Genomic DNA, 19,819 nt, shown 5'->3' with positions numbered 1-19,819 from the left:
CACTGTTCCTAAAATTTTCTCTTTATAAATTATAAAATTAAAACTCTTAATGAAATCATCTATAAATTGAAAAAGTGCGTGACAGTTGAATGGTCTTAGAGCATCTTTAGCTGACTCTATTCTGGCTTCTTAGCTAATTTAGAGAGCATGTTTAACTTTTTATCTATTTTAGCAGCTGTGCCAGACTTTTAAGTGGCTTTCCATTATAACTTTTAGCTATCTCGCTCCCAAATATGGAGAGCGAGATAAGGCTCTCTATAGTTTAAAATATTCATTTTGAGTTATTTTATGTAATTTGTAAATACATTTAAACTATTTAATCTTCATTTAAAAAATAATATAAATCAAAATTAGGCTAAAATAGAGAGCACTGATACATATGTATTTCCGACTAGCAAAAATGACTTTTTAACTACTTTAACTAAAATTTGACTCAAAAATAGTTACCGTTGCTAAAGATGCTCTTAACATTATACACGTGTAAAATTAGCAACGAGTGTAGTGATTAAGTACATTTATAATGACATTCTCAAAAAAAAAAAAAGTACATTTATAATGACAAACATATTTACAAGATTGTGCATTAAAGTATAAGCATGCATTTAAGTATTTTCCTATTAATAATGACAATTAATCTTATTACAGAAATAACAAATTTATTTTGGTTCCCCCATTCAAAATGGAAGCAATAGTTATGGAACGAAAAAAAGGACACAAAATAGTTGATCGGCGCTTCTCTAATAGCGGTAATACCAGAGCGAGACAATTTACCGAACCCAGATCCAAATTATAAACCGCACAGTTTCCCCTGAAACGTGGGATAGTAAAAAGTGAAAAAACCCATTCTCCCACTAAACCCTGTAAAGACGAGAGTCTCTCAAGTCCCGTGTAACTGCTACTGCTGACGGAATACCAAGTCCAAGAACAACCCAAAACAACTAAACTCTTGTCTCAGTTCAGTTCAACTTTGTTTCACCTTCGAATTTTGTGGGCAACCAACCAAATTGGTGTTGCCCTTGTCTGTCTTAGTGGGGAGCCAGAATGGTATGGTGTACTTTCTGTGTCAAAAATGTTGAAGGAACCAGCGATGCTGGTAGACTGTGAGTTGTCTCACTCACCCTTTTTGTTTCTCTATCTCCATTAAACTTGATTGCTTTATTGTTGTTTGCAACTGTAATTGTTTGATTGTTTTTGTAGATGGTGTTCCGGATGTGGCAAGGTTTTAGAGGATCACATTTTCTCTGAGGAACCCACTTTCGTTAAGAATGCGGCGGGCCAGGTATTATTGGGTCTTCTTCTACATATCTGTTGTTCTTGAGTATCACTGGGTTGATGTTGTTGTGTGTATTTTGCAGAGCCAATTGGCTGGAAGATATGTACGCTCCAGGGAAAGCGAAATCTCAGCTTCTCGCGAAAGGATACTCGAAAATGGTCTGTTTTCTTGCGTTTTTCGTTCTTTCAATGTTTGGCTTGTTCAAGCTTTTCTTGTAGTCACTGTATGCCATTAGACTAGGATTCCTTGGAGATATGTACAGTCTTCTGAAAAGGATAATTGAAATTTTGCACTGGTGTTTGGGTCAGTGGATAAGTAAAGTCAGGGTCTGGTGTTAGAGGTGCAAGTTGAAGGGATTATGCAGTAGAGTTTTATGGTCAGATAAACTAGAGTTGAGTATGTACTTTTACGTTTGGATTCATGCATTTACCCAGTTGTTCACAAACTTGACATCCAAGCACGAGGATACAAGGGAGGCAACTACTTTGCATTTGTTTACAGACCTTGGAATCTTACCACAGTTTGTGGTACTTGTTCTTTTGAAATAGGCGCTCTGTTCCTATTGGTTGCTTACTTGCTCTTCAGAGTTACTCAATTGTTCACAAGTTTAGATGGTTAAATTTCAGATTCAGGCTCTGAAATCTTAATGAAGTTTATCATGTTCAAATGTTATCATAGTTACATAAGAATTGATGGTCAGGAGTTGCTGAAGAATGAAGATGACGATGAATTGGCATATTAACGATCTATCGTTTTTGTTTTTATGCTTTTGCAGCCGAATATGAATTGAGATGTATGAGAAATGCTTTAGATATGGGAGACAATGAAGAAATTATTGACATAGCTAAACGCTTTTATAGAGTATGTGCACCATCACTTGAATTTAAGATTCAATATGGTTCTTTATACAGAACTTGTGAACTGTTCAGTTTCTGAATCTGCTTTGCTTTTGTGAAGATTGCTATTGAGCGGAATTTCACAAGGGGCCGTAAGTCAGAGCAAGTACAGGCTGCATGTCTTTACATTGCATGTCGGTAAGACTCTCTTTGCTATACATCATTTTTTTGTTCTGTGAATTCTTAAATAAACTGACCTTAATAAGTTCCCTAGAATGCAGAGGAAATTCGAGAATATTAGTTATATCCCTTTAGTTTTATAGTATACTTTGATCTTATTCCTTAGAGAAATTCATCCATTATAAGAGGAAATAAAAAGCACAATTATAACATAATTATAAGGTAAGAATCTTAGACTGAATTTCTATGAGCTTGGTGTTTTTTGATTCATAATCTTGTGTAGGGTTGATTACTGGACTTCTCTTTGGGCTTCAGTGTCATTGGAGTTCAACTTCTGCAATCTTTTCAGATGGGAATATTCTTGTTACTGCTTTCAGTTGATGTTGTGGAGAATTATCGTATATGATTATTTTACAGATAAATTATGGACTACTTATAGTCCTGCTTTTTTTTCTTCATCGGACATTTTGAAGCACATATACATCAAAACTTGTTGTATCCCGTTGTGGATACTCGGGATACTCTGATACTGTCATACTGCACATACCATTATCCAGACTTCAAATCTGTTTAGGTTGACTTTTTGTGTCTTTGACTCTAGGATACTTCTAATCCACCGGTACTTGCAGATACCTGCTAGCATCTAAGAAAAAAATTTCTGATACAGAATTAATAAAGTTTGTTTATTACAAACTGCGGTTGATAACTTTTTTGTTTTTGTTTCTTCCATTGAGGTGAAGATCATGTTTACAGTGCTGTACTGTTTATCTTGATGAGACAATATTGGGGGAATGGGCATTCTGCTGGTGTTGGGATAAATGCTACACCAGTTTGAATTTTGTAAACAAGAAGTTTCTTTCTTTTCAGGAAAAAAAAGAAAAATCTTCCAGTTAGAGTTCGCTCATGAAGGTTAAATTTCTAATATGCTCAGTCCATCTATTTGACAAAAAGAGAAAGGTTAAATTTGTATAGATGAACTGAGCATATTAGAAATGCTGCATGACCTGCTGTACTTGGATGTATTTGGCTGAAGCAAATAAAGACAACATATAAGAAGGGTTTTAGACATATTCTTAATAGAAGGAAATTCAAATTTTCTTTTCTTTTATTTGTATGTTTTCTTTTCAAAACCTGTGATCACCAAGGATGAGAGATATACTGTATGAAGCATAGTAAATCTCAACATTATTAGAGAAGACAGACAATCTGTGCATTATCATTACTTGGACATTATGAAATTGGTGGCTTGCCAGTTAAATTAGTTTGACCAGTATTAAGATCGATTGCAATTTTGGTCTGCTTTATGGTCATTCAGTGGTACTGCTGATTTTCCCTTTCTTATATTGTGCTAAATTTGGTAGCTGTTGTGAAGAGTCTTGCTTCTCATATTCAGCTATTCGTTGGTCTCAGAGTTTTTTTAGATCCTTTCTTTCAGCTGTCTTCTGTGGATTCCTTATCCACCAATCATATTATTCTAATGAATTTTCATTTCTTCGCAAAAGTAAAAGGAAAAATTGTGCCATACCGGTGTTATTTAGTTTTTATAATTAATTTTGTTTGCTCTTAATTTAATTTTCTTATCCATATCCAAATACAGCCATAATGTTTTCAAGAAAATATCCAAATATAGCCAAAAAGATGTGAACTGATTCTGAACTTGAATCTTGCCTTGCAGGGAAAAGAAGAAGCCATATCTTCTCATTGATTTTTCGAACTACTTAAAGATAAATGTGTGAGAAAGTCTTTCTTCTTTGTTTCCCTTCTTTTTTCTCCATGTTCTCATGCTTCTTAGTAATGACATTCTGATTGATTTTATTTTATTAACCCTCGATAGCTGTGGTTTGGATCTAATATTCCTTAAGTATATTAAACCAAAACTTTATCTGATTGATTTTTCTTATATGCTTTCTCCTTTGACTCTCTGATGCTTCTCAGTAATGACACTTTGACTGATTTGATTGTGATTTAACCCTCAAGAATTGAGTTTTGGGTTTTTATAATCTCATATGATTTTATTTGCAGCTATGTGCTGGGAGCTGTGTTTTTGCAACTTTGCAAGGCTCTGAGGCTTGATGAGCACCCAATTGTTCAAAAACTTGTTGATCCTTCCTGGTTTATTCATAGATTTGCTGAGAGTAAGTGCTTGCTACTGTAACACCACATTGCTTTCTCATCCTATCATAGATGGAATAAAAAACTCCATAAGTATTTGCTTTAGTCAATTTCCAACACAAGGTTATCTCTTAAGCAGTGTGACATCATCTTAAATGAGTTTTTCAATATTTCTAAATAGTGTTGGTTCTGTCTCTGCGACTGAAGTATCAACTCCAAAAACTTGAGGTTTCCTTCTGATTGCATCGGATTGAAATTGTTCGAAGCGGAAATTAATGTCACTTCAATTAATAGTTTACATTTGCAAATATGCTTTGTAGGTTTACCAGGAGGAAGGGATAAAGGGGTTATGCAAACTGCACAAAGGATTATCACAAGCATGAAACGGGATTGGATGCAGGTGAGAACTCACTTTTAGTGTTTTATCTTGATATGTTTTTGGTGTCAAGTGCTTTGATGGTCGTCCTAGGAGGTTGAATGTATCATATGACAAATCTTTAATTGGTTCCAGACAGGCAGAAAACCCAGTGGACTATGTGGTGCTGCATTATATATATCAGCACTTTCACACGGTCTCAAGTGCTCCAAATCTGATATTGTAAGTTAGATTCAGTTGCTACTCTCTGCTTTGTCAAAGAAGAAATTATTATTTCATGCCTTTGTCATACCTGTTGGAATGGTTATGATGCTGTTTTATTTTTTGAATTAGAGGCTTTTTCGTTGTCATCCTAATACCATCTTTTGAACTTCATTTTTTTTTTTTTGGGCAAAGAGCTGTAGACATGAATATGATTTTAATTTTTAGTTGATGAAAAAGTGTGAATGAGTTCATATTGTTTTATAGTGTGACATCTTGTTTCTTTTGAAGCTCCTGCTTTTGCTTTATATATGACAACTCCTTTTTCCTGTTCCTTTACACTTTGAAAGATACTTCAAAAGTTCCAGTTTTCCTTTTTCCATTTTATTTGATGTATATTATATATTTTTTTCCAGATCAAAATTGTACATGTTTGTGATGCTACATTGACTAAGCGGCTGGTTGAATTTGAGAATACAGAATCTGGGAGCTTGACGGTATGCTTACATTAATCCCTATATTGATAATTGCGACTCTTTCATTTTTGGCTATTTTACTACAATATGTGAGTACAGCGATAGATGCACATTTTGATAGGCAATGGTTGAAACAGGGTTGGAAAATTGGTAGAAGGTTTATCTTTATAGACGAGGCATCTTACCTTTATTGTTTGTCTTGATTTAAAAATTCAGAAAGGGGTTTCTAGGAAGGTGGAGAATCTTTGAGGGATATGCTTTCAAACGCGGGAAGAAAGGAATAAGGCTTTGCAGGCTAAGTGGTTTTGGAGATTCCCAATATGAGGGAGTCACTATGGCATGCTAGTATTAGAAGCAAGTATGTATCTTATGAAATGGGTGTGATTCAAATATGATTGAGGGGTGATGTCAAAGACCTTGGAAGGATCTTTCATAGGGTATGAAGGTTTTCTAGATTGTTGCAAAATGGTGGTGGGGAGGATTGTGGGTTGGAGAGGAAGCGTTCATGGGTCTTTTGACTAGGTTATAGAACTTGTCGAATTTCCTCGGTGACACAGTAGCTGATGTGGCAGAGGGTTTGAGTTTCAGATTGAGTCGTTACATGTGGTTTAGAAGGAATTTATATAACCTAGAGTTGGAGGAGCTGATTTTACTGTTATGGAAATGGGAAGGTGTTTGATAGGTCACATTAATGTTGACATTCAAGGTTGTGGAGTCTAGAATCTGCAGGAGTTTACACACACACACACACACACACCAAAAGCAGCTTCTAAAAAGTAACCTTTGGGTTTCTTCTAAAATCTGCTGCCAGTGACCTATAATTTTCAATTAAAGCTGCTTTTTATTTATTTACCAAACACAATATAATCTAAGATTTTAGACAACAGGTGATTTTTTAAAAAGCGAAGCAATCCCAAATGGGGCCGTAGTCTGTAGACTAGTAGATCAGTGGCCCATTGTGAGCTCAATTTTTGATTAAGGGCTAAAAGGTGGGTGGACAGACTCAGGTGTCCCACTTGCAACTTGCAGATACCACTAATATTTTTGTTTTTGTTTTCATTTGAGGGAATGAGGTCAGGTTTGTTCACCTGGTTCACATTCTTGAGGTAGGCCGATTTTGGGTCTAGAGAAAATATGTCTGAGAGTGTGTAGTGGTCTTAACATTGAGTGGTCCTAATAACTTTTAGGTCATAAGATTGTTGTTATTTATCTTTTACCTGCAGTTGTACAATAGGAGTGAACTCCTTCTCTGCTATCTGTAATAATAACAGGTTTTCTTTTCTTGAAAAAAATTAAAAATAGCGGTGGAGATCACTTTTGGTGAAAGTTTATCAAGCTGGTCATGTTGGCTTACTTTTTAACAAGTTAAGGATCATGAATGTGATTTCATATTTGCTTGATTAGCTTGTAAACCTAACAGTTGTTTCTTCTCTACCATTTTCCTTTCAATGCATTTGTTTGTGAAATTATGAGTACTGAATCGATTTGTCCCAATTTGGAATCTGCTTTTTTTAGATTGAAGAGTTCCTCGTGAAGGCAAAGGAACAGGATGAATTAAGCAAACAACCAATTATGGCTGATAAAATGGATAATACAGATGGTGGCCTTTGTGAACACAAGATCCTTTGTGAACATAAGGATAGTGGAAAACCTTTTGCGTATGGACTTTGTCAAACCTGTTATGATGATGTGAGTCCATATTTCTTTTCTCATGCTCCAATGATGATTTAAATCCCTACTCTATTTACTTTAACAGGTTGGTGTAGTTTATGACAATTTCAGGTGGACTTGACGGAGGATCTAATCCTCCTGCTTTCCAGCGTGCTGAAATAGAGAGATTGAAAAAAGCATCTGCGGACCTTAATGCTAATGACTCTGGCATCGATACCATTGCTTGTCAAAGCCTTGACAACAGTGATCAGTCATCCAAGGTAACTGTTTAATTTAATTGTTATATTAGCTGCTATCTCTACAGTAATTATAAGTAAAGTTACAATAAGAATGATTCTTATAAAATACTGACCATATACAATCGTTTTGGCTGGAACCATATACAGTAATTTATGCAAAGTGCGGGGAGTCATGATTGAACTTTTCACAAATACTTGAGGCAGCAATGATTCTGCTTTTCATTTCTATGAATTAGTAGTTTAATAGACATGGAATTACTTGACTTTTCTTTTATTTTTATCTGCAAGGGTATTGGTTTTTATAAATAAGAACCGTACTATGTAAAGTATGCGGAGTCATGATTGAACTACAAATACTGAGGCAGCAATGATTCTGCTTTCTATTTCTATGAATTATTAGTTTAACAGGCATGAAATTACGTGACTATTCTTTTTCTTTTTCTCTCCAAGAGTAGTGGTATAACTAAGAACTGGACTATGTAACTGACTTGTAATGGTAGCCAAATGGTTTAGAATTCGGCATAACTATGTCATAGTCTGGCCTCTTGTGTATCCTTATCAGTTGAGAAGCATTGTGCCATTGGGTGAAAGATTAAAAAAAAAAAAAACTTAGTAGCAGTGTTGTGTGATGTTTTAGGTGATCTAATTCTGGATAGAAAGGAATGTTTCAAAGAAAAGTCCGAGGAGTGAGGTTTATGTGATAGAGTCAGGTTTTGGGTTCTTTGTGGGCTTTGGTAGCTGCTGCTGAAGTTAGAGACATTTATTGTTTTTTGTTAAATAAGAAATCCTTCATTTGGATTGAAAAGTATAGCTTGTTGATTTTTGGGGACTGTTTTTGGTTAGATGGGTTGAGTTGTACACTGTAGCTAATTAAACTGATATATGATGTGCAATACCCTCCCCCAATATCGTTAGATTGGAAGCATACTGTGCAAGTGTTTTTGAAGATAAACAATTGGTCAGTTTGGTGATTGTTAATTCATTTGCATGCGGAAGAACTAAGCCTTCAATGAGTTGATTTGTTTCAAATTTGCTCTTTGGTTTTGGAATTGAAGGGTCTTGATTTCTCCTCATGTGGGGTTTACTTGTGTTATAGCACTTTCTTAAGATGTTAGTTGGATGTTATTGAAGGTTTTGTACGTGTTAAGCATGTTTCCTTGATTTCTGTTATGTTTGATATAGGTCTTATGAATGGGTGGGGCATTTTCTCTAAAGCTGGTTTTCTATATTGAATCATGCCCTTAAGATAATTTTTTTCCAGAACTTTTGTTGCTTGTCGGTTATTAATGGTGCTTGTTGTACGCTATAAGCCATAATTATTGTTCTCTGACTTATCAAATTGTGTCTGATTTTCTTTTGCTCATTTCATTTTTAGTTTGAGAAAGAGAACAACACAAAATCAGGAAGTGAGAATAAAGGACTGCTGCTTATGGAGCCTGAAAGTGATGGTTGGTTTCTCTATCTCTCTCTACCTGTCCTCTCCTTTTCATTCTCCTTTTCGTTTCTCTAATTCTCATAGATAAATAGGTAATATCCCCAATGAATTCCAACAAGGTTTTAGGGTAAGAGGGTCAGGCCCATTGTTTTCTCTCATGTGGTCTGGGGCCTGAACCCCTTTAATGTACATCCCTAGCTATTTGCTAGAATTTCCTGCCTCCTAAAGATTATACGATTCTGCAGGGGGCCCCGGTTTTGAACCTCGGCCCAGGAAGTTGTCTGAGGCATTTTTTTTTTCAGGAAAAAAAAAAAAATCGTCAAATGGTATGGTATAATGTGGTGTGGTGTGGTATGGTGTCTTTGCTGAAAATGTAATGTTTTAGTGTGTGTGGTTTTGTGTGTGTCTAACTTTGTTCTGCTGGAAGTCTTTGCTGAAAATGTAATGTTTTAGGGGCTGCTATGGAGAATACAGCTGTTGAGACCGGAACTGAAGCTTGTGATGATGAGTCTGACAACTTTTCAGATATTGATGATCTGGAGGTGCATAACTACTAGACTGAATTCCGTAATATCTTTTCTAATCTTGGTAATCCCATACTGATCATAAAAAAAAAAATTGATAATTAGAGATTAGAGATTCTATACTCCAGATTTGCACAAACTTCTGGTGGTACCAAAAATAAGTACTGCACACGTTATATTTGTATCTACTATTTAAGATAACTTGTACTGTTGGATCACTACTCTAAATTTAGGATCTTGCACAGGTTGACGGCTACCTTCTTAATGAAGAGGGGAAACGCTACAAAAAGATGATTTGGGAAGAAATGAATCGTGAGTACATTGAGGTACTCTAATTGATTATGCCCTTAATTATCATTTATTGTGTTTCTAAAAATAGTAGTTTTGCATTCCAAATATGATAAATGATGGTGTATATTTAGTATATTGCCATCAACTCTAAAATCTGGATTTCTAGATCTAGAGGTTAAATTATTTCTGGTCAACGTGGTGATATCATGTGGAAGATGTATTTTTGCTATAGATTAAATTCAGCGGTTGGACAACTAAAGAAACTTTATTGGGCAATAACCAATGCAAATTCTATTAAATATTTAGTGATTTTTAATTGATTCTTCTCGGTTTAGCATGATAAGTTAAATGTAGTAAACTAAATAGTTGTGGATATTCAATGCTTTGCACTTAAATGAGCTGTCATGTATTGGATAAGATCCCAAAGTGTTTGATGAATGCATGACCTGTGGTAAACTGAGTCTCAGTGTTTTAGCTTATAGGAAATGAGGATTTTACATTAAGAAGTGCAAACGCTATGGATAACAGGATAAGTAGTTGACTTGGGGAAAAGCATGACACACTGAACATACTGAGATACACTCCTTCGAGACCTGTCCCAAATACAATTTAATTCCTCTTTCCTAACTTGGCAGCTTATTCTTTTCCTCTCCAACCATACCTAAATAAATGCTAGTTGCCAAAGAGTAACAAGTAACAACTCTCTCTTGGCTTCCACTCTCATGAAACCCTCACTTAACTAGGAATAATAATCCATGGAATGGTCCACTTCAAACCAAAACCAAGCCATACCTATTCCAAAGAATAGAGCAATATATACAGTGAATTCATGATTCATGAGCTGGGTACACACCACGCCCGAATGAGTCGATGACGCTATGAAATCCTTTTTCCAAAGCATCTTATAAGTATGACTTTTACGATGAGCCACTACCTAAGCTAGAAGTCGACTCCTGAAAGTAGTCAGGTAAAGTAGTCTTCCAACTTACTTTACAATGAGCACAATGGAGTTACTTGGATGATCTAACAAAAAGGTATCCGGAAGAAACAATCTCGGACCCATTAATAGACCAATGTATAGGGTCAAGTTGAGTAGAAGTGAAGGCAATATTTACATTTACATTATATGTATTGTATTATTAGAAGTTTGTACCATAGGTTTGGCCAGTGAGTTCTTCATTTGTCTACCAAGGCTGGAACTCTGGAAGTGATACGAGTTTACAAGAATGCAAAGTTTAGTTAGAGAAGACATTGTATAGGGAAGTGACCCAATCTTTCCAAGGATTTTCAGAAGCTTGCAACACATGTACATATGCATGTATGTACACATATGCATTGCATTCATACTCGAACTGATGTGCAACAGATCTGCATGGCCCCTATGCAAAAGTGAAGAAGAATATATTTCATTGCAATGGCCTCAGTTGGGTTATAGAGTGGTAGACATGACTCACATGAGATGCAGCCATTTCTAACATTCTAAAGCTTAGTTGATTCATGGATTATGTGTATATTGGTTGTGTCATCCTATTTTATTATCCTTTTATATTGATCTGTTGTATAACTCATTCCTCCAGTAAACTTTTACAGGAGCAAGCAGCGAAGGAGGAAGCAGCTAAGGCTGCTATGGATATCAATTGTCCAGAAGGTGCAAAGAAACTTGCGCAAAATACTGAAGCAGCTGTTGCCAAGAGAAAAAAGGTCTTTTATTTCATATCTTTGTCATCTTTCAATTTTTTTGGATGTGTTTTCAAGTTTACTAGGTAAAGCGTGTTATTATTATTATTACGAGAAGGAGAGTAACTGGCTCCATATACTGGCCTCTTGGCACGTGCGTGTCAATTTGCCTTTCTTGTCTCTCTCTCTCTCTCTCTCTCTCTCTCTCTCTCTATATATATATATATATATATATATATATACACACACACACACGAAGCCGTTTGAGAGCGGACGTCCACAACCCAGAAAAAGTGCGGACGTCGCTCCTCCAGCCTCGATCGAGCGTTGACAGCGCGGCGCTGCTTGCCGAATGGACGCTGGGGGCCTGTGGTCGGGTGGAGTCGCCGGCGACCGTTATACAGCGCTGCACAGAACCTGCAGTTGCAGGTGAGGTGGCTGCCCAGAAACCGGCAACCCCGACCTCCTCCGACCTTGATCGCTGCCCATAAGAGGTCTGGGACGCCTCCAGCCTCCCTCTAGCTAGCCCCGTGCAGCCGTCGCTGCCTGGAACCGCCTGCTGCGTCGGCGTCCGCACTTTAGCTAATGTGCGGACGTCCGCTTGTGATCGAGCCTGTATATATATATACAGGCCCGATCAAGAGAGGACGTCTAAAGTGCGGACGACGGCTGCGCGAATCGGGTCGGAAGAAGGTCGGAAGCATCCCAGACGGCTTCTGGACAACGATCGAGGTTGGAGGAGGTCGAGGTTGTAGGTTTCTGGGCAGCAACCTGACCTGCAGCGCTGCAACCTCGTCGCAGACGACTCCACCCAACTGCAGACTGGTCCGTCCAACCCCTGGCCTCCCTCCGGCAACTGGCGCCACACCGTCGTGGCCTGAGTTGGGCTGCAGCGTCGTCGTCCGCACTTTAGCGAAAGTGCGGACGTCCTCTCTCGATCCGCTCTGTGTGTGTGTGTGTATATATATATATTTCTGTTCAAGCAATTTAATCAATGATAGAAAATTGTAGGGATTTCAAAAAGTTAACCTTAAGGCATATTTGCTTAATTAATATTATTATGCTAATAATAAAATGATATTGAGTTCTCCATATTAGTGCAGTCAAATAAGACAAGATTGAGAGAATGAATTTTCTGATATATCATTACACCCATTCTGTGGTGTATATAAACAGATTACAATCGTACTACAATGTACTACTATTGTGTACTACTGTACTACATAACATATACAAGGTAAGTAGTTACAACAATATATTCCCTTGTTATTCTATTCCTAATAGGGAACTATGACTCACACTAACACTCCCCCTTAAGTTGGCGCATACACATCAACCATGCCCAACTTGCTAAGTGAGTCATAAAACGCTTTCTTGGAAACTCCTTTGGTATGTACATCTGCAAGTTGCTCTTCAGTTGGAACAAAAGGAAAACTAATAATTTTGGCATCTAGCTTCTCCTTTATAAAGTGACGATCAACCTCCACATGTTTAGTACGATCATGCTGTACCGGATTTTGTGATATGTCAATGGCTGCCTTGTTATCACAATACAACTGCATGGTACTCTTGAGTTTGAAACCCAAATCACGTAACAAATTTCTCAGCCACAACAATTCACACACTCCGTGAGCCATACCCCTATACTCAGCCTCAGCACTAGATCGTGCCACAACTTTCTGTTTCTAACTCTTCCATGTAACCAAATTACCTCCCACAAAGGTAAAGTAACCTGATGTTGACATTCTGTCTGTGATGTTTCCAGCCCAATCTGCATCTGTGAAGCCACAAACCTCAAGAATGTTGCTGTGTTTAGAAAACAGTACTCCCCTTCCTGGAGCTGACTTTAAGTACTTCAAAATTCGCATAACAGCATCCATATGACTCTCACTCGGGTTATGCATGAACTGACTCACCACACTCACTGCATATGCAACATCTGGTCTAGTATGAGCCAAATAAATCAGGCGCCCAACCAACCTCTGATAGCGAGCTCGATCAGCAGGTACCTGATTATGATACTCAGCTAAACAATGGTTCTGCTCAATAGGAGTATCAACAGGTCTGCAATCCAACAAACCTGTCTCTGTCAGCAAGTCAAGAACGTACTTCCTCTGGCACAGATAGATTCCTTCTCTCCCCCTGGCTACCTCAATTCCTAAGAAGTACTTAAGTTCACCCAAGTCCTTCATCTCAAACTCAGAGGCTAACTGTCTCTGCAGTCTATCTATCTCAATAGTATCATTGCCAGTGATTACCATATCATCCACATAAATAATTAGAGCTGTTACCTTCCCTTGTTGATGCTTAAGGAACAAGGTATGGTCTGAGTTGCTCTGTCTGTAACCAACCTTCCGCATGAACTGTGAAAATCTTCCAAACCAAGCACGAGGTGACTGTTTAAGACCATACAAAGATTTTCTCAATCTGCATACAAAATCACCAGGAGAAGCAACTACATACCCAGGTGGAAGGCTCATGTACACTTCCTCGGCTAACTCTCCATGAAGAAATGCATTTTTGACATCAAACTGTCGGAGTGGCTAGTTTAAACTAGCAGTGACTGAGAGCAGAACCTGAATAGTGTTCATCTTGGCAACAGGAGCAAACGTTTCATCGTAGTCAATACCATATGTCTGAGTAAACCCCTTTGCTACGAGGCGTGCTTTGTACCGATTCACTGATCCATCTGCATTATGCTTCACAGTAAACACCCAACGACAACCTACAGCCTTCTTGCCTTATGGTGGAGGCACAAGTTGCCAAGTATTGCTCTTCTGCAACGCCTCCATCTCTTCCTCCATTGCCTTCCTCCACTTTGGATCCCCCAATGCATCCTGCACTTTGTTAGGTACTGATACAACAGATATTTGATTCACAAAAGATTCATATGACTTAGACAACCTCCTAGTGGACATATAATTGGCTACTGGGTATTTTGATTTGGCAGTAAGGGTAGGTTCATATCTTTTGGCTGATTGACCCCGAGTGGTCCTATTTGGTAACACATTTTGCCTAACATTAGACTCATTACTACTAGTAATAGTGGGTGGACATACCTCAAATGAATGATCTTCAGTACCAGGAAGCTGTGGGTCAGGGGTAGAAGCAATGGTAGGAGGGACAGTTGTGTCTTCAACATCATTTTCGGCCATAGAGACTGGTGCTTGGATGTTTGGAGTTGTATCTGCAACATCATTTTCCGCCATAGAAACTGGTGCTTGGATGTTTGGAGCTTCTCCTTCTGGCGGCGAACTAATGGTTTCAACTGGATCCGTCAAAATACCACCTGCTTCTTCTCCTCCTTCGGATTCCTCCCCCTCTCCATGATACAGCTCTTCAAAAAATGAATTCTCCCCCTGAAGAGCTGTATCGGAAGAGGTAAAATAACTCATGTCCTCAAAGAAAGTGACATCCATAGTGACATAGTACTTCCTGGTAGGTGGATGAAAGCACTTGTACCCTTTCTGATACCCTCCGTAGCCAACAAACACACACTTAAGTGCTCGAGCATCCAATTTAGACCTCTAGTTCTTAAGAACATGGACAAAAGCAACACAACCAAAGACACGAGCTGGAAGATTATGAAATGAAGGTAAGGAGACATGAGATGCAAGAACCTCAAATGGAATTTTTCCCTGAAGGACACCAGAGGGAAGACGATTGATAAGATGGGAGGAAGCATATACAGCATCACCTTAAAGATACTTAGGCATATGGGCACTAAAGAGAAGGGCACGAGCTATATCAAGTAAATGACGGTTTTTCCTTTCAGACACTCCATTTGTTCAGGTGTTTGTGGACATGTGGTTTGGTGAACAATCCCATGGGTGTTAAAAAAACTCTTGGAAAACATGATTAACATATTCCCCCCCCATTGTCAGAACGAAGGACTTTAATGGTGCTATGGTACTGTGTTTGAACAAGAGTACGGAAAGTTTGGAAAGCTGGAAAGACTTCATCTTTGGTTTTAAGAAGGGCAACCCATGACAATCTCGTACAATCATCAATAAACAACACAAAATATCTCATACCCGATACAGTGGGCTCTCTTGAAGGCCCCCAAACAGCAGAATGAATAAACTCAAAAGGAATAACACTTTTATTAGACACTCCAGGAGAATAAGTAGCACGATGACTCTTGGCCAAAACACATGTTTCACAACGTAAAGCAGACTCATTCACACCAAGAAACAGAGTAGGCATGGTTGTTTTCATAAGACTAAAAGAAGGATGCCCTAAACGGCGATGCCACAACCAAATTTCACTTATCTTATCAGAATTCGAAGTCAAAGCGACCCGGGACTGTGCTCCTGGTTTCTCTCCCGCGTATGTCTGATCCAGATGGAACAACCTGCCCCTCAGATACCCCCGACCGACTATCTCCCTGGTGATAAGATCCTGAAAAATCACATACATAGGATAAAAGGTTACGGAGCATTTAGCCTCAGTATTCAACTGTGGAACAGATATCAAGTGATGAGACAAGTCAGGTACATATAACACATTATGAAGCTCTAAAGTGGGAGTAATACGCACTGACCCGGACCCTAACACAGGAAAAGCCTCACCATTGGCATTGGTAACATAGGACACTGGTGGGGAAGACAAGTCAGTAAAATATGATTTATCATAAGTCAAATGATCGGAGGCACCAGAATCAATAATCCATGTAGCAGAACCAACAAAGTTAGAAACCTTTAAAGCCATAACAATCTTACCACAATCCTTAAAAGAACCTCCATCTGAACTAAAAGAACCTCCATCTGAACTTCGCACAGACACTTCAACCCGCTGGACCTCATTGGTCTTAGAACTCTGACTTTCACTGTCATCACCACCCATTGCAATAATACAATAGAAAAATATACGAATCCCAAAGTACGCAGCGGAAATAAACAAATAGTAACAGTTGGTTTTTTTTTTTTTTGGAACTGAGTTTGACCAAGTGAGCGAGTTGACTGAGTTTCGGGTTGGAAAGGACGCCGCGGAAGCAGGTGACCGGAGAAGAGAGGACACTGATTGGGCGCCGAGCTGAACGGAGGGCGCCGGCAGTCTGGGCGAACGGAAGACGCCGGTAGTCTAAGGGCTGAAGGTATGATCTGTGTTCTTCCTAACAGAGAGAAATTGATGGCCTGAAGATGGAGAATGAGACTGAGATCGACAGGTTCGGGCTGAAGGACCGAATGGATTGAGTTGATCTTTGGGTGGGTGCCCAAAGTAATTTGCTGGGTCTTGTGAAGAGGAAACTAAGGCGATCTGGTCTGGGCGGAGAATTGACGTCAGCGACGGGGCTGCTGAAGTTGCTGGTCGGGTCTAATGCGAAACCGATCTGAGGATATCCGAGCCGCTGAAGAAACCAATACGAGCTGCTGAAACAAACGACCCGATCTGAGGATGCTGTCACCGAACGAAGCAGGAAGCTAGATGGTGCGATGAGACTGCTGAAGAAACCGATCTGGGCAAAAGGAGCGCCAGCGGTCTTTGACGGCGGTCTTGGGCTGGAATCAATCGATCTGGAAATCGACCTGGGAGAGCGACGCTGACCTTTGGTTGAGGAAAAACCCGAAATCAATCTGGGCAAGACAAGGCCGGAATTGATCGATCTGGAGAAGATGACTGGGTCAATCTGAGCAAGAGGATGCTGAAGTCAAAGAAGGAGATGATTAGTCGTTCTTTGACGGACGTCGATCTGGGCGTCGGCTGAAGTGAAGAAGCCGGTCTGGGCTGTCGTCGGTCAGAGGTGGCAGATGACGTCAGCTTGAAGAAGGCGGCTGACTAATAACGTCGAAGTCCAAGAAGAAGATGGTCAGATCGTTCTTGGACGGATGTAACGCCGTTAAAAGAACAATAACCCTAATAATGGGGTTTTTGAATTAATTCCTCGATCATGAAAATAGAAAATAGAAAATAAGAGACAAAGTCCTCTCGGATCTTTGCTCTGATACCAAGTCAAATAAGACAAGATTGAGAGAATGAATTTTCTGATATATCATTACACCCATTCTGTGGTGTATATAAACAGATTACAATCGTACTACAATGTACTACTACTATTGTGTACTACTGTACTACACAACATATACAAGGTAAGTAGTTTCAACAATATATTCCCTTGTTAGTCTATTCCTAATAGGGAACTATGACTCACACTAACAGTGCTGCGGCCAAGGCTGCACACAGTAGAAAGACCTTGTAAATATTAGGGCTGAAAATCCCCTACTTACAGAAAAGCAAGAGTAAATACAGGCTAAGTGGAAGAAACAGAAATAACATGTCTATCTACTCCTACATTTGCTAAAACGAAACAGATACTCAGTACAGAAAACCCTGAAGAAAAATGAATAGCAATCTATAACTGAAAACAAATTAATATGCCTAGTTACAAAGAGCACTAAATTCAAGGAAACTGATTCTGCATTTAATTAAAGGAAAATTATATAGGCTTCATTAGAAATGAAAGTTTTCAGAACTGTCTTATCTTTCTGAAGTTTGGTGATGCCCAACTTTATGGACTAGTTTTCTTCTAACAGCTTATTTCTTTGCTCTTTATTTATTTATTTTTTTTATACAAAAGCTACTCATGAAAGTCTTGAAGGCCACAAATTCTGCGAAATCATTTCTTTTCCATCCAAAATTTCCAAATATTAAATGACATGCTCTTTTTTTTTTGAGAAGAATATTAAATGACATGATTTTCCCAAGTTTTATTTTAACAGCTGGTGTAGAAATTTGTGAGAAATTGTTTTGGACAGTTGTGGCAGAGATAAAAGTGCATTTATAGTTATGATGATGGTCCTAATGTGAGAATACTGGAATGTAATTGCCCTCATATAGCTTGCATGATATGGAGGATAAGTTTTGCAATATTGCATTTATCACTCTCACAGACCATAATTAATCAATTTTATAAACCTCAACTTTATGATTTGTAATTTTCAGGAGAGGCAACTAGCTAGAGCAGCTGAAGCAAAAAACTCTACTCCAGCTCAGACTGCTGCAGAAGCTGTCCACCAAATGCTAACTAAGAAGGTAATGGTAACTTTCTATAAGGGAAAAATAAATGTTGAACAGACTGGTGATCAATATTTTTCCTCCACTGGTGCATGCATTTTCTTTTATTCATATATATATATATATATATATATATATATATATTTTCATTAGCTTTAGCTTTCATTGTGTGTTTCTAAACCATAGTACCAAGTTCTGATCGATTCTAACCTGGTTTCCTTGCAGAGACTCAGCTCAAAAATCAACTTTGATGTCCTGGAGAATATGTTCGAAACATCTGTATGCATCTCTCCTTATTTGTTTCTCTTATTAAATGACAACGAATTACTTTTTCATTTCTTTGCATGCATGCCCATGACAAGTTCCATAGATGCCAGAAATGAAAGTAGTAACAGATTGTTGATCCCTGATACCTATTTCACTTATTCAACTTTGGTACATTCTCTCTTTTAGTGCTAAGAACTGAGAATTCCATCAATATTTATGGAAAAACAGTGAGGAACAAAACCAATTCTAATCAACTCCCAGTAAACTAATATGAAAGGAACCTATCTATTTCTCATGCATATGTGGATTCGTGTACTTATTTATTATTTTTCTTGTGTATGCAGGAGGCTCCTGATGTCTCCCAGAAAAGAAAATTTGATTCACATCTTGACAATGACGACAAGATGCCCCATGACAGTGAAGAGCTTGAATTTGATGCATACAAAGATGATGACTTGGGTATGGAACATGAATATGGGGATGAAGAAGGAATTGAAGGAACAGGCTTCAACAATTATGGTTATGTTGATGAAGTAGACGAGTACAATGATCGTGATTATGATGATTTCTGAGATAGCTGTTCGTCACCATGTTTTCAGCGTCCTAAAATTTTGAAGTTGCTTTGATTTAGTTGGCGGTGGCAGGGCCGACCCTTGGGGTAGGCCAAAATGGCGGCCGCCTCAACCCCAAATTTTGACTCCCGGCAGTGACTTACGGTCCAACCATGCATGTATCATTTAAGAGATTGTATAGGAAAATTTTAATTGTTTGTAAATAAAGTTGTATTTACTACCCCAATAAATTATCATCATAGTCAAGTACTCCAAATTTTAGTGCTGAAGTGTGAATAAGACTGGACAATTTCCTGTTTTGTATTATAACATTATATTCTTTGGTACCCAATAAAACTTTGTATTTTATGTTGTGTTATTTTATACAGTTGAAAGATTAATATCTGCAATTTTATTATTATTATTATTTTTTATTTTTTATATTTTCCACCCCTTTTACCTTTCTCATGTTCATCCGTATGGGGCTTTAACTCTCTCATACAGTAAAATCTCAATAAGTGATATTTATTAGATTAATAGTCTCGATTTTGGGGAGAGCTTGTAATAAGGACCACTAAAATGAGGATTTCATGAGGAATTTTTAATCAACAATTAGAAGACTCACTTTTCGATCGGTAGATATTTATGTATGCATGAGTAGATCACTTATGAAAATTTCCTTTCAAATTGCTAACC

The 19,819-nt window shown here is 38.1% G+C and overlaps 1 protein-coding gene across 3 annotated transcripts; it reads left to right on the top strand.

Moving 5' to 3' along the window:
- The first annotated feature begins 859 nt into the window (after positions 1 to 859).
- On the top strand, positions 860 to 19,528 carry LOC112200219 (transcription factor IIIB 90 kDa subunit). Of its 3 annotated transcripts, none has more exons than XM_040518061.1 (19): positions 860 to 1,100; positions 1,198 to 1,279; positions 1,356 to 1,431; positions 2,049 to 2,134; positions 2,231 to 2,307; positions 3,965 to 4,021; positions 4,312 to 4,424; positions 4,722 to 4,801; positions 4,913 to 4,999; positions 5,395 to 5,475; positions 6,970 to 7,143; positions 7,221 to 7,385; positions 8,740 to 8,812; positions 9,253 to 9,341; positions 9,569 to 9,635; positions 11,192 to 11,314; positions 18,232 to 18,323; positions 18,531 to 18,584; positions 18,917 to 19,528. In XM_040518061.1, the coding sequence occupies exons 1-19, from the start codon at positions 1,042 to 1,044 to the stop codon at positions 19,142 to 19,144; spliced, it is 1,863 nt and encodes a 620-aa protein (XP_040373995.1). In that variant the 5' UTR covers positions 860 to 1,041; the 3' UTR covers positions 19,145 to 19,528. The 3 variants fall into 3 exon arrangements, with proteins under 3 accessions (XP_040373995.1, XP_024197011.1, XP_024197010.1); XM_024341242.2 differs by having other exon boundaries at positions 862 to 1,100; positions 9,569 to 9,649; positions 11,205 to 11,315; positions 18,234 to 18,323; XM_024341243.2 differs by lacking the exons at positions 18,531 to 18,584; positions 18,917 to 19,528 and having other exon boundaries at positions 11,192 to 11,315; positions 18,234 to 18,262.
- The last annotated feature ends 291 nt before the right edge of the window (positions 19,529 to 19,819 follow it).

Source organism: Rosa chinensis, chromosome 4, assembly GCF_002994745.2.
Source record: "Rosa chinensis cultivar Old Blush chromosome 4, RchiOBHm-V2, whole genome shotgun sequence".
Taxonomy (NCBI): Eukaryota; Viridiplantae; Streptophyta; class Magnoliopsida; order Rosales; family Rosaceae; genus Rosa; species Rosa chinensis.
Note: the sequence above shows the minus strand (reverse complement) of the source record. Positions and strands in the feature narration are given on the sequence as shown.

Bases quoted from the DNA above. Each gene is read 5' to 3' on its own strand.
- LOC112200219 (XM_040518061.1), top strand. From the start codon at position 1,042: ATGGTATGGTGTACTTTCTGTGTCAAAAATGTTGAAGGAACCAGCGAT. The intron at 4,022-4,311 runs GTGAGAAAGTCT...TTTTATTTGCAG, and splicing joins AACTACTTAAAGATAAATGT to CTATGTGCTGGGAGCTGTGT. The intron at 8,813-9,252 runs GTTGGTTTCTCT...GTAATGTTTTAG, and splicing joins TATGGAGCCTGAAAGTGATG to GGGCTGCTATGGAGAATACA.